Raw genomic sequence first — 13,439 nt, 5'->3', positions numbered from 1 at the left:
CATTCCTACCCCACTTCCCTTGGGCCAACAGAGAGCTGGAATGTTTACAAATAAGTTGTTAATATGTTACCAAGTCTTTTTTGTGCCACCAGCCTTGGGATGTGGAAATGTGCTCCTGCAGGAGGGCTCCCCCAGGGTACAGTACAGAGGTCAAGGCCATGTTTACTCTCCCCAGAGAATCACCCAGGCCACACCTGATGACCTCAGTGTAGTCTGCCTCTGTTTTTTTGTTTTCTTTTGTTTTTTTTGTTTGCCTGTTTGTTTTTATCCCAAATGGCCAGACATTTACAAATCAGACTTGCGCTCACACATAGGCTTGAGGCAGAAAGAGAGGTCAGCCTTGCATTGGGGGACAGTGCGTGTCAACCTTGAGCTGCCCACTCCTTCTGGATTCTGGAGCTGGGGCGGCGCCCTCGCCAAGGCAGGGAAAGGCTGTGCCAGGCGGCGGCATCTGAGGAATCCGAAGGGAGTGGGTTTGCGGGGGAGAATGGGAGAGGTTTTCCCATGATGCTCCTCCGTGGTCCACCTGCAAACACTCTGCCTTTTCAAGGTTTCTCCACTGAGCGCTTGCATTGCAGGGACCTGCTGTCTCCCTTCCTGTTTGTCCACAGCAGCAGCTCTGAGAGAAGCGTCTGTGCTCTCTTTATTCCTGCAGCGATCAAGTCAGGAGTGCAGAGGCCGGGAGGCTGACATCCCCAAGAAGGCGAGGCAGTGTCCTGCACGGCCTTCCTCCCCAGGGACAGAGAGAGGCTCACACATTTCCAGAGACTCAAGATGGGCCAGTCACACGACCACAGAGTCCTGACGTGCCCAGCCTTGCACCAGCGCCAAGAACTCTTCGAGATGAACCCAGGGTCCCGGCCCAGGTTGGGCTGCTGGCCATCTCAGGGGTAGCCTGGCCTCTCGTCTGCTTCCATGTTCTTCTGTTTCCCTCCTCTGCCTGCTCCCCTAGGAGCCAGAAGGCCGCTGAAGAACGCAGTACTGCGGGTCCCGTCGTGGCTCAGTGGTAAGGAAGCCAACTACTATCCATGAGGACGAAGGTTCGATCTCTGGCCTCGCTCAGTGTGCTAAGGATCTGGTGTCGCCGTGAGCTGTGGCAAGATGCGACTTGGATCCCGAGTTGCTGTGGCTGTGGCGCAGGCTGGCAACTGCAGCTCCAATTCAACCCCTAGCCTGGGAACTTCCATATGCTGCAGGTTTGGCCCTAAAAAGCAAAATAACATCCCCCCCCCCCAAAAAAAAACCCACCCACAACGCAATGCTTAGTTGTTGTTTATGTCCAGTGGGACCACAAAGGTGTCTCCACTGATAGGCATGGCCAGGACAGAGGGACTGCCCGGGGGACAGCATGTGATTTTATTCACACACACACACAAAACCATCTAAATACTGAGAATTTTATTTCAAAGTTTCCATTTCAGGAGAGGTCAGACTCTGCTCCCTGCAGGGGGAACACTGCTGGCGCCACAGGTGCAGTTTCTCCCTCTGCCCTGAGACTCAGGGCCTGATGTCACCCTCGTCAAGGAACACAGGCCTCCCCCAGCGGGAACCGGTCACGCTGCCAGTGGCACTGTTTTCTTCGCTTATAGTCTTGAGGGAGGGAGGGCAATGACTCTAAGCTGGTCAACCCTCCGAGCCCTTCAAACGGGTGCAGAAGCACAGGGCTGTTTTGAAACAGCCGGCTTCCCAGCCATCGAGGGGAGCCTACAATATTTTTAGCAGATTTTAAAAGAGGAGAAAAATATCAAGTCCACTGCTCAGGCCGCCGGCCTGGGAATGAGTGTCCCTTATTCTAAATTCCTTCCGTTTCCATGTGGTTGGTCCGGGTGAGGAGGGTTGCTTTCCCCTGAGGCCAACGTCCTGTCTCACCTGGGCTCTGCCTCACCAGCTGCCGAGATGGAAGGAGAAGGATGGAGATGGTTGGCCCCGGGGGTCTGGCTCGGCTGCCCCCCACAGCGGGGCCGGGGGGGACAGGAAGGATCGTGGCCGGACTCAGGGTCACGGGCTGCGGTGGGGCTGCTCCTGGACCCCTGGAGGGCTGTCCTCTTCAAGCCACCTTGCGGCTTGTAGACAGCTGGCCCTTCACAGTGGTCACCTGCAGCTGCTGCTGGCTGGCCGGGGGCAGGAAGCTGGCTGGTCGTGGGGCGAGGGGACGGTGACACTGGGGAGGGAATGCATCCTCACTTCTTGGGACACTGGCTGCCTGGAGGAGAAGAACCGAGCAAGCTGCCAGCACCAGGGCGGTCTCGGCACAGAGCCCCTCTGTCCCACACAAGCCCTCCTTTCAACAGGCTCTGTGCAAACAGAGCACAGAGAAGCTCCTTGGGTCACCTGCTCTGCGGCCAGGGCCTGACTGCGGTGCCCAAGCTTCTTCCTGCTTGGTGTGGGCACACAGAAGCTTTGCTGGCAGCGGCCCCCTGTGTCTGTGGGGACCCAGGGATGGGATCTGCTGCCACCCAGCCCGGGGCGTGGCCGGCTCATCACCCCCGGGTGCTGTTCCTGTGGGTATTTGAGCCGGACGCCGGGTGGGATGGGGAGGCCTGCGGGCTCTCTCCTGGCCAAGCTCTCCCCGAGTCTGCGGGTGTTTCCTCTGGACCCTCGACCTGCGCTGCGGGCGGGGAGATGGAGGCTCCGCTGTATGATTCCCAGCAGAGGCGCTGAGAGCAGAGGGAGGGCCCCCTGGCTTCCCAGCCTTGGCCCATTACCCACACTTCCAGCTCAGGGGCCCTGCCAGGAAGGGAGGGGGTGGCAGGCCATTGGCCTGCGTGTATCCTGAGTGTGACTGACTTTGTGACACTTGACATTTTCTTTTTTTTTTTGGTCTTTTGTCCTTTTAGGGCTGCACCATGGCATATGGAAGTTCCCAGGCTAGGGGTCTAATCAGAACTACAACTGCCGGCCTACACCATAGCCACAGCCACGCCAGATCTGAGCTGTGTCTGTGGCCTACATCATAGCTCACGGCAACGCCAGATCCTTAACCCACTGAGCGAGGCCAGGGATCGAACCCGCAACACTCATGGTTCCTAGTCGGATTCATTTCTGCTGCACCACCACGGGAACTCCAACGACACTTGGCATTCTTTTGTCTGGTTTCTCTTTTTTTTCCCCTTAGTTTTAGGAAAGCCCTTTAGAAAGATCCTGGCTCAGCTGGGGAGTGGAGGAGGTTGGTCAAATGGCCAACTGGGAGGGGACAGAGAAGCGGTCTTTACAGCAAGCAGAAGGGGCAGAGGGCGGCCCCAAGGACACAGTGGGGCCCTTTGGGTCCCACCCACCCCCGATCCCTCTGCCAAGTCTGTGCTCCCGTGTGATTTCAAGGCTGCCAAGAGCAGGCAGGTCTGGGTTTCAGGGCTGACCATGCGAGCCCCACGCAGGGGGGGGTCTCATCTCTGAGCGGCCCTGCCGAGGGTGTCTCTATGACCCCTGAGGCCAAGGGCAATTTCATTAACAGAAAGTTTCAGGAAGAACCAGTTCCTGGGGCAAAGAGAGCTGCTGGCCAGGGCCCTGGTCCCGCGGGAGGGAAGCCAGGCCTTTCCGCTCTGTCTGGTGGGATGGGAGGAGTGGGAACAGGCTAGAGAAGCGGGGCCCTTCCCTCCAGGCTGACTTACTCTGCAGGCTCCTTGTGGAGGAGGCTGTGGAGCCCGGGCGGCTGACCTGCTGGGAGCCACACGAGAACTGCGGGGACAGCGCCGATGCCCGGGCCTTGGGTGGGTTCAGGTCCAGGATCTCCGGGGTGCGGGGGGCCCGGGGCTTGTAGGGGAAGCCTGATGTAAATTCCCTGGAATGAAATGTGCAAAATCAAGAGTCACTGGAGGAAGAAAGGTGCCTGCTTCAGAGCACTAACAGATGCCAGGCAGGCGCTGTCCTGGGCCTGGGGTGGGGCGGGGGCAGGGCACCCAGGGGCATAAATCCCTGCCCCATGGAGCGCAGTCTAGGGGAGGAGGGAGATGATGAAAGAGGAATAAATGCTCAGGGGGAGATGAAGCAAGGAACGAGGGGGAGCATTAAAGTGTTGGATTGAATAGTCAGGAAAGCTGGGGCTGGCAAAGTAACGGTTCCCAGTTGGGTCCACCTCTTACCCCCGGAACCTCACATGACAAAGGGGGATTAAGGCTGCAGATCCAAGGTTATCCTGGATCACTGGGGTGGGCCCAAGGCCCTTAAAAGTGGGGGAGAGGAATTCCTGTCATGGCTCAGTGGTTAACGAATCCGACGAGGAACCATGAGGTTGAGGGTTCGATCCCTGGCCTTGCTCAGTGGGTTAAGGATCTGGCGTTGCTGTGAGCTGTGGTGTAGGTTGCAGATGTGGCTCAGATCTGGTGTTGCTGTGGCTCTGGCGTAGGCCAGCAGCTAGAGCTCCGAATAGACCCCAGCCTGGGAACTTCCATATGCTCAGGGTTTGGCCCTAGAAAAGACAAAAAAAAAAAAAAAAAAAAAAAAGTGGGGGAGAGAGGCAGGAGTCAGAGAAATGGCTGTGGAAGAAAGGCAGAGACACATGGCTGCTGGCTTTGCAGGTGGAGGAAGGCGCCAGCAGCCAGGGAGGCCATGAGCAGCCAGAAAGGAAGGAAAAGCAATTCTTCCCTAGACTTCCAAAAAGTAAGCTGTGCTGCAGGCATCTTGATTCCAGTGCAGTGAGACCCGCATAGGACTGCTAACCTACAGGACTCTAAGATAACAAATCTTGTTTGTTCATGCCACTAAGTTGGTGCTGATTATCACAGTGGCAATTGGAAACTGATTTTAGCTGGGGTAGTCCGGGAAGGCATCACTGAGAAGGTGACATCTAGCCCCCAAACAATCCTGTGAGGCAGCCATTATGACCCCATTCTTCAGATGGCAAAACTGAGGCTCCAGGTTTGTACACTTTTCCAAGGTCACATCCATAACAAGCAGGCAGGGAGGCCAAGCTTTGAACCCCGTGGCATCTTAGAGCCAGCTGTTCTGCAGCCGCCCGCAGGACCCCAGCCTAAAGCACCAGCCTCACAGACACAGGAGGCCAGGCCCTGGAGCCAGCTCCTCCAGCGCTGCAGCCACCACAGCCGCCACAGCCACAGCAGCTGGGGGTGGGGATGTGATTCCGCGTCCAGCCCGACTGTCACAGAGCCACAGACTTGCTCAACCCTGATTCTGGGGCCTTTGCTATCCATGTGCCCATTTTCCTGACAATCACTCTGAAGCCTGGGCTGTCACCCAGGGTTGTGGTGACCCTTGAACGAGCTGCTGTAAGTGCCAGCTCAGCCCCAGGCAGGCAGGAGGTGCCCAGCAGACACTGTGAACTCGGCAAGTGAGGTCCCCCTGCCACACCTCCAGGACAGGGAGATGCTCACCCACTGCAGGGCTCCCCGGTGGGCAGTGGGAGTGTGTGTGTGGGTGGGGGGGAGTTGCTAGGGGATGAAGCTGGGACTGCGGGAAGTGTGGGATCTGGTGGCGGGGGGGGGGGGGGCCCAGACGCTCAGTCCTGCGCTGCTGCTCTCTAGCTGGTGACTGAGAGTGAGCAAGTTTGCTGACATTCTGGAAGCCTCGTTTCCCCACCTGTAAAGTGTTTTCTCTAGGACAGCTCTGAAGATTCAGTGAGCTTGTGCCTGGGCCCGGCTGTGGAAAGTCCCTGTAAATGGGTTACGGGGACTTGGGAGGAAGCGGCATAGGTTTTAGGATTCATTTCTATATTTCTACATATGCCTTCCCCCTTTATAACAACGAGAATCTGTTACTTGGTCTATTTCTTATTTTTTTTCCTTTTGTAGGGCCTCACCTGCAGCATATGAAGATTCCCAGGCTAGGGGTCGAATTGGAGCCTACCCCACGGCCACAGCAATGCCAGATCTGAGCCCCGTCTGCAACCTACACCACAGCTCACTGGGCAAGGTTGGGATCGAACCTGAAACCTCAGGATGACTAGTCGGATTCGTCTCTGCTGCGCCACAACGGGAACTCCTAATTTTGATATTTTTATCAGTGATATTAGTTATTTTTAAACTTTGGTAAATACATATAACATAAAAATTACCATCTTTATTTTTTTTTTTCAATGCCCACACTCATGGCATATGGAATTAGGGACTGAACCCGAGCCACAGCTGCAACCCATGCTGTAGCTGTGGCAATGCTGCTCTAACCTACTGTGCTGGGCTAGGGATTGAACCTACACCTCTGCAGTGACCCGAGCTGCTGCAGGCAGGTTCTTAACCTACTGTGCCACAGCAGGAACTCCCATCTTGATGGTTTTCTTTTTGCTTTTAGGGGCCGCACATGCGGCATATGGAAATTCCCACACTAGGGGTCAAATTGGAGCTGTAGCCTCCGGCCTACACCACAGCTACAGCAACACCAAATCCAAGCCGTGTCTGTGACCTACACCACAGCTCACAGCAATGCTGGAGCCTTCACCCATGGAGTGAGGCCAGGGATTGAACCTGAGACCTTGTGGATACTAGTTGGGTTCGTTACGAGTGAGCCATGACGGGGACTCCTTGACTGTTTTTTGTTTTTTGTTTTTTTGTCTTTTTGCCTTTTCTAGGGCCACACCCATGGCATATGGAGGTTCCCAGGTTAGGGGTCTAATCGGAGCTGTAGCCGCCGGCCAATGCCAGAGCCACAGCAATGTAGGATCTGAGCCTCATCTGTAAACTACACCACAGCTCATGGCAATGCCAAATCCTTAACCCACTGAGCAAGGCCAGGGATTGAACCCGTAACCTCATGGTTCCTAGTTGGATCCGTTAACCACTGCTCCACAACAGGAACTTCCTTGACTGTTTGTAAATGTAGCCCCACGACACTTTAAGAAGGAACAACTGAGAGATGCTGGTAAAACCACTTAGGTGAACATTGGAGTTATTTCTGGCAGTGGCAGTGGCAGTGGCAGAGGGTCAGACTTGGGTTACCTGGGGATGTCCCATCACGGGGCCATGGGACAGGGCACCCGGATTTGAAGCAGCTAGCTGTACAGGCCCAGGAAGGCTGGCCCAATTCACCCCATGGGGCTTTAGAGCCCACGGGCAGCAAGGTCAAATTGCAGGGTCAGGGGCAGCCGAGGGGAGCTGGCAGGAAGTGGAGGGAGAGGTCTGGGCAGCGGGGCGGGAAGCTATAACCTCCCAAGACAGGGAAACCAGAATGGGCCACACCCTTTTGGAGAGCACTTAGCAATGTGTATAAAAATTGTTACGTGGAGTTCCCGTCGTGGCGCAGTGGTTAACGAATCCGACTAGGAACCATGAGGTTGCAGGTTCAATCCCTGCCCTTGCTCAGTGGGTTAACGATCCGGCGTTGCCCTGAGCTGTGGTGTAGTCACAGACGCGGCTCGGATCCCACCTTGCTGTGGCTGTGGTGTGGGCCAGTGGCTACAGCTCCGATTGGACCTCTAGCCTGGGAACCTCCATATGCCTCGGAAAGCAGCCCTAGAAAAGGCAAAAAGACCAAAAAAAAAAAAAAAAAAAAATTTGTTGTGCAGGTTAATTTTATGTGTCAACATTGTGGGGCCATGGCACCCAGGTATTTGATCAAATATTTTTCTGGGTATTTCTGTACGAGTATTTTTGGATGAGACTAACACTTAAATAGGAGGGCTTTGGCGTTCCCGTCGTGGCTCAGCAGAAACGAATCTGACGCGCATCCATGAGGATGCAGGTTCGATCCCTGGCCTTGCGCAGTGGGTTAAGGATCCGGCCTTGCCGCAATATAGGGTATAGGTCGCAGATGCGGCTCAGATCCTGCGTTGCTGTGGCTGTGGTGTAGGCCGGCTGCTACAGCTCCGATTTAACCCCTAGCCTGAGAATCTCCACATGCCATGGGTGTGGCCCTAAAAAGACAAATAAAGAACTAAATCGATGGGGTTTGAGTAAAGCAGACAGCCCTCCAGAATCTGGGTGGGCCTTATCTGATCCCTTGGGGATTTTGGACTTTCCATGTCTCTACAATCACACGAGCCAACTCCTTAAGATAAATCTTTCTGTGTGCACACTCCCCGTTAGTTCTGTTTCTCTGGAAGGCCCTGCCTCATACACCTTTGCGAGCCAGCCTCCTAGGACATGGCCCTGTTTGGCCAGGGTAGTGCGGCCGCTGGGAAAAGAGCACTTTCAGACAGAGGCTCCCTCTGGCTGGCTCCTCCCTCCAGCACTGGAGAAAGTGGCCCTTGGCAGACACCAGGGAGCCACCCTTTGGCTTGGCAGCGCCTCCCTTCCCCTCCTCTGCCCCAAGAAGTTCTCCAAACCACCTTAGGGGCTGCAGGAGGTGGCGGTGTTGACTGAGGGTGCTGGCTGCTGCCACTCAACTCTACAGGCGTGATGACACCAGAGCCCCCGGGAAAGGACACTGTGGGAGGCAGGGATGGATGGCAGTTGGCGGGGGTCAGCTTGGCCCCCGAGAGGCCCCTGAGCCCCACCCCCAATGGGGAGCCAGCAGTCTGGACCCAGCCAGGAGCCAGAGCCAGCAAATGGTGATGGTTTGGCAGGAGAGGGGGCCAGAGGAGGGCAGAGGAGAAAGAGCACAGGGATGGCAGGCCTCAGAAAAATGCAATTTGCTACAGGAGCGCCTGGTGCTGGGTCCTCGAAAAAGATCAACTTCAATATATTGGTACATTGGGAGGTGCCCTGCAGGCTAGGCGATTATTTATTAGAGAGGTTGGGCTGCTTATATTGTCTCTGCTCATCAACAGGAACATTGTGTCGGAAGGCAGTAGCCATCAAAGGCTTTTGGAGATAATCTTTCCTTGGGTTTGGAATGCTGCTGAGTCATCATCCCGCAGCTGAGCATCCCCACGGCAGAGGGGCCCGTGTCTCTTCAGGTGTCCGGAGAGAGACACACGGTCCGAAGACGGTACAAAGGAAGGCCCGGGGGGTTTCCCCGGGTGGACTCTGCTCATCAGGGTTCATAACCCGCTCTCGGTCAAGGCCAGAGCGGGGTGGTGGGCTGGGGAGAGAGCAGGCCAGGTGAAGGCAAATTTGAAAAACTCAGCAACAGTTCCCGTGTGTGAGCTACCCTCACAGTCCTGGCCTCCTGGTTCTGAGCCTGGAGTTTCCTTTATCTAAACGCACCGTATGTATTGTCATGAGCTGTCTTATGTGAGCTGGGAAAGACACACATGTAGACATATGTAAAATCTCTTTCTGGGGTTCCCGTTGTGGTGCAGTGGAAACGAATCTGACTGGTATCCACGAGGATGCAGGTTTGACCCGCTTAGCGAGGCCAGGGATCTGGCGCTGCTGTGGCTGTGGTGTAGGCCGGCAGCTGGAGCTCCGATTCGACCCCTAGCCTGGGAACCTCCATGTGCTGTAAGTGCAGCCCTAAAAAGCAGAAAAAAACAAAACAAAATGAAAAAACACCTCTTTCCTCCTTTTTTTAAAAAATTTTTCTTTTTAAGACTTCTTATTTTTTTAAAAAAAGCCACAATACTTGTGTCTAGACAGAACCTTAGACACTGTTTGCTTCTGATCCTGGCCTGGGATTTTCTAGGAGAGCACTGTGGCTCTTCTTGGGATAAATGCTTTTTTTGGTTGTTTTTTTAAAAGTGATTTTCATAGCCTGGTTTACAGCTACTCGGAGCTAAGGATTCTAAAAAGCAGAAAGAAAAAAGCAACGGACAACTTGGCTGTCGGGAGGCTGTGGGATGGGGGCGGGGGGTGGCGGGGCGCTGAAGTTTTATACTCCCCGGATTCCAGGAAGGCAATTTCACAGCCAGACCAGTTGCTGGAAACCGCTGGAGCTGCAATTATCTTCAAACCACCTCCAAGTCTAAGCACTAAAGGCTACCATCCCTGTCTACTGTGTACCCACTTCCGCAGCCTCCCTCTGCAAGCCAGGGCCCATCCAGCCAACTCATCTTCCGGGACCAGGGGTCCCCCCCCCCAGAGACGGACAGAGAGGCTGGGGGAAGGCGAGGGACAAACAGCCCCGATCAAGCAGGCCGAGAGCCACGCTCTCCTTCCTCCTCCTGATTTTTCTCCAACGCCCATTCTCAGCGCTGGCTCTGGGCAGGCGTGGGAACAGAGGGACAAACACCCCACACGGGGCCCCTGTCTTTGAGGACCGTGGGAGACAGTCATGGAGCATGTGACCACGCCGTGGGCTCTGTGCCCCTGCGAGGGGACGTGCTGTGTGACTGGACCTTGGGGTCAGGCAGGAGGAAGGCCTGGAGCGGCTGGGTGAGGAGCAGGTGGCGGTGGGGAAGGGCTGGCAGGTAGGAGGCCCGGGGCCAGGGGGTGGGGGTGGAGGTGGACAACGGGGCTCTTGCCTTTCCCTTCTTTCCATCCTCCTCCTCCTCAAAAGACACCCCCCCCCCAACTTCAAATGAGAGTTGACGGAGTTCTCGTCGTGGTGTAGTGGAAACAGATCCAACTAGGAACCATGAGGTTTGGGGTTCGATTCCTGGCCTCGCTCCGTGGGTTAAGGATCTGGCGTTGCCATGAGCTGTGGTGTGGGTTGCAGGTGTGGCTCGGATCTGGCGTTGCTGTGGCTGTGGTGTAGGCCAGCGGCTGTAGCTCTGATTAGACTCCTAGCCTGGGAACCTCCATATGCCACGGGTGTGGCCTTAAAAAAAAAAAATGACCTTTCTAGACTCTAAAGAATCACTGGTAACCCCTCAAGCGCCAGTTTGTGCTCATTAGGTAGAGGAAGAGAAAACATCTTTTTTGGGGGGGGGGGTCCAATTTCTGTTTTCAGAAAATGATACGGGAGCCAAACCATTTCACTAACCTCGTTCTTCATTGTTCTTCCCGCCACGCCACCTTCTCCAAAAGCAGATGGCTAAGGTAGGACATGGCCCTGGAGTCACCCTGAGTCGCATACACGCTCACTGGGCAGTTCTTAAAACTAGCCCCTCGGGCAAGTTTCTAAGTTTTCTCTCCTCCTGGTCTGACAACCAATGATTCTCAGGAGGCAGGGCCCTCCTCCTGGGCTCTGAGGTTCTCAGGTGTGGGGGCCACACTCCCCCGGGGCATCTCAGAACCGCACTTGGAGCACCCACGAAATGCTCCTTTGCTTCCGTGGTTGGAGGCCGGGCCTCACAGGAACCATCCCGGCCCCACTCCCCCTCCCTACCTGGTGGTCTCGCCACTGTCCAGGGCCCGGGGCAGCTCCCTCGGCTGGCTCGGGGACCCTGCTGGGGGCAGGCGAGCCTCTCCCTGACGTCCTGCTGGCAACCACTCTCCAGGCTTGGCATCGACGGCGGCTGGGGAGGAGGAGAGAGAGCTCCGTTGACTTCTGCTCTGGAAGCCCTTTGAGGATGCTCTGGACGGGGCTGGGCCGTGAAGCCAAGAAAAGCACACAACCCAGGCCAGGCCCTGACGGCTCCCCGGCGCCTATGGACGGGGACTTGTTTACTTGTGCAGCTTTTGGGACCTTGCCAGACGGGCACTGAATGCACTCATCACCTGAGGGGGCAATGGGCATGCGCTGGCAGGAGCACGCGCAGCGCAGGAAGCGGAGACCACGGTCCCTGCTGCCCTCCGTGCCCCCACGCCACCCCCCAGGGAAAAACCAACACAACCCAGACTCGTGATCTGGGCCCCGGCTCAGCACCACCACACGGCGCCATAGAGGCACACTGAGAAACTCTTCAAGTTCATCTGAAACTCAAGTTCAAGGTGAGGCTCTCTTCACCCTGAGCTGCCACAGGATCCTTCAGGCCTGAATCCCTCAGTCTTCCACAGGGGCAGAAACATCTCTGATGTCAACGAGCAGGGACAGGTCAGCTGGGTCATCCCGAAGATCTCGGGGGCGACGGGGGTGGTCCCAGGTGACACTGCCGAGAATCCCTCCCAAGGGTCAGGGGACAGGCCTGTTCCGTATTTCAGATGACATGGACCCCTCCTCCTCCAGCCCCGCCTCTCCTCTCCTCGTGCTACCGCAAAAGGGGGTCCAGGTCCCTGTCACAGCGACACTGTGACAGAGTCTGGACACACTGCTTCCTCAATCCAAGCTCCTTGCAGCTCCTTCATTAAAAAAAGAATAAAATAAAGCTGGAGCTCCCATGTGTCTCAGTGGGTTAAGAACCTGATCTAGTATCCCTGAGGATACAGGTGCAATCCCTGGCCTTGCTCAGTGGGTTAAGGATCCCGCATAGCTGTGTTGCTGTGGCTGTGGGATGGGGGGCAGCTGCAGCTCTGTTTTGACCTGCAAATCAGGAACTGCCATATGCCATGGGTTTCATCCTAAAAAGAATAAAAAAGATCTTTCTAGCATCTTTGCAATGTGGCCTCTGCTTTAGCTTAAAGAATCTTCCGTACAGGTTTCCTCAAACCTGCAGTAAAGGGCACAGCTTTGACCTCCAGATAACTGCCTTTCGACCCAAACCAGGACTCAGCTTCTGGTACGGAACCCAATGGCTGTGGCTTTATTTACAATCCACAGGCGACAGACGCCATCCAGAACTGGGACCGGAACAAGAACTTCAGGCTTCTCTGCTCTGCTAGCAGTGGGCAACTGGCCAGCCTGTCTGTGTTCTCTGCTCAATGGGCTGATAATAAGGCCCAGGAGACCAGACTTCAGCGTATAAAACAGCTGAGCAGACCCGCACCCGAGTGCTGGGCCATACACGGAAAATCCCATGAGTTAATGATGTGATAAGACGGAGCCCAGCGGGCGGGCAGGGCAGGCCTCCAGGGTCAGGATCGCTTTCCTGGGCAGGTGATGGAGGGTGGCAGCGGCAAAGCCCCCTGGCAAGAGGAAGGAGGAACCAAGCTGGGCTCTCTGGAGACCCTCTGAGGTCCTCTTGATTCAGTCACCAAGCAGCAGCCAGCCCCCGAGTGTCTCTTGCTGACTTTCAGAGGCCCCCCCATCCCCACCCCCTCAGAAACAGCGCTGCTGGAAGAGCTGGGGGCGGGAGAAGGGCAGCCGTGAGCCCGCACCTGAGGCTTCCGGGGACCAACTACTGTTTCCCTGCCTGGTAATTCATTTCCAACAGGGCTGGCATTTTCCCTCCAGGGCCCATGGACGAGGCATGTGATTTTGATATCTTGGTCTTGGCTGACGGGGAAATGAGAATCAGCTTTCCTCAGGCCAGTACCTTGCGAAATCAGAAATCGCATTCTTGGCTTTTCCTTCTGGGAACTATATCCTTTTGGGTCCTTGGCTTAGAAGCAATGTACCTTCTGGCCCCTCATTCAACTGCTCAAGCAGTTTGAGGATGCCAGTATCCTCATCGTGAGCCACGCCTCAGTGTGGGCAATGCACAGGTGTGAAGGGGCACCTTGAACAAACCCGACATGTGGGCCATGGAGCCGGGGGGGGGGGGAGAGAGGGGGTGGCATCGAGGTGTGGGCATTCATTCCTGGCATGAGTGGAGTGAAGGCCAGGAGGCCAGCCTCAGTAGCAAGGGACAAGTGAGGGGACCTGGGGCGAGGCCAGGATGGGAGTGGGGGACGAGGGTGGGCAGGAGCACAGAAGGGACGGGAAAGGCGGGAGACGCAGGACCGGATGGACAGAAGGACCAAGAGGGAGTCAGA

At 55.9% G+C, this 13,439-nt stretch overlaps 1 protein-coding gene across 19 annotated transcripts in view; it reads right to left on the bottom strand.

Annotated features, from left to right (window-relative positions):
- Window positions 1–1,383: 1,383 nt before the first annotated feature.
- ARMC9 (armadillo repeat containing 9) overlaps window positions 1,384–13,439 on the bottom strand; it is a 170,559-nt gene continuing 158,503 nt past the window's right edge. For 11 of the 19 annotated variants that reach the window (XR_014830205.1, XR_014830203.1, XM_085000636.1 and 8 more), the window contains 3 exons: window positions 11,035–11,164; window positions 3,609–3,778; window positions 1,384–2,203 (listed from right to left, as the gene is read on the bottom strand). Coding sequence is in view for 13 of the 19 variants with exons in the window: in XM_085000636.1 (XP_084856762.1) it covers window positions 2,181–2,203; window positions 3,609–3,778; window positions 11,035–11,164 (323 nt within the window). In the remaining 6 variants the exon portion in view is untranslated. Of the gene's footprint in view, window positions 2,609–2,803; window positions 2,901–2,946; window positions 3,779–6,011; window positions 6,299–7,746; window positions 11,165–13,439 lie in introns of those variants that run through there. The other 8 variants (XR_014830204.1, XM_085000635.1, XM_085000639.1 and 5 more) reach the window with 3 other exon arrangements.

This window comes from Sus scrofa, chromosome 15 (genome assembly GCF_054392235.1).
Source record: "Sus scrofa isolate SSC_HxYL_T2T_F1_AM1 chromosome 15, Sscrofa_HxYL_maternal_Yorkshire_Landrace_v2.0, whole genome shotgun sequence".
Taxonomy (NCBI): domain Eukaryota; kingdom Metazoa; phylum Chordata; class Mammalia; order Artiodactyla; family Suidae; genus Sus; species Sus scrofa.
This window is presented reverse-complemented; position numbering and strand designations above follow the sequence as displayed.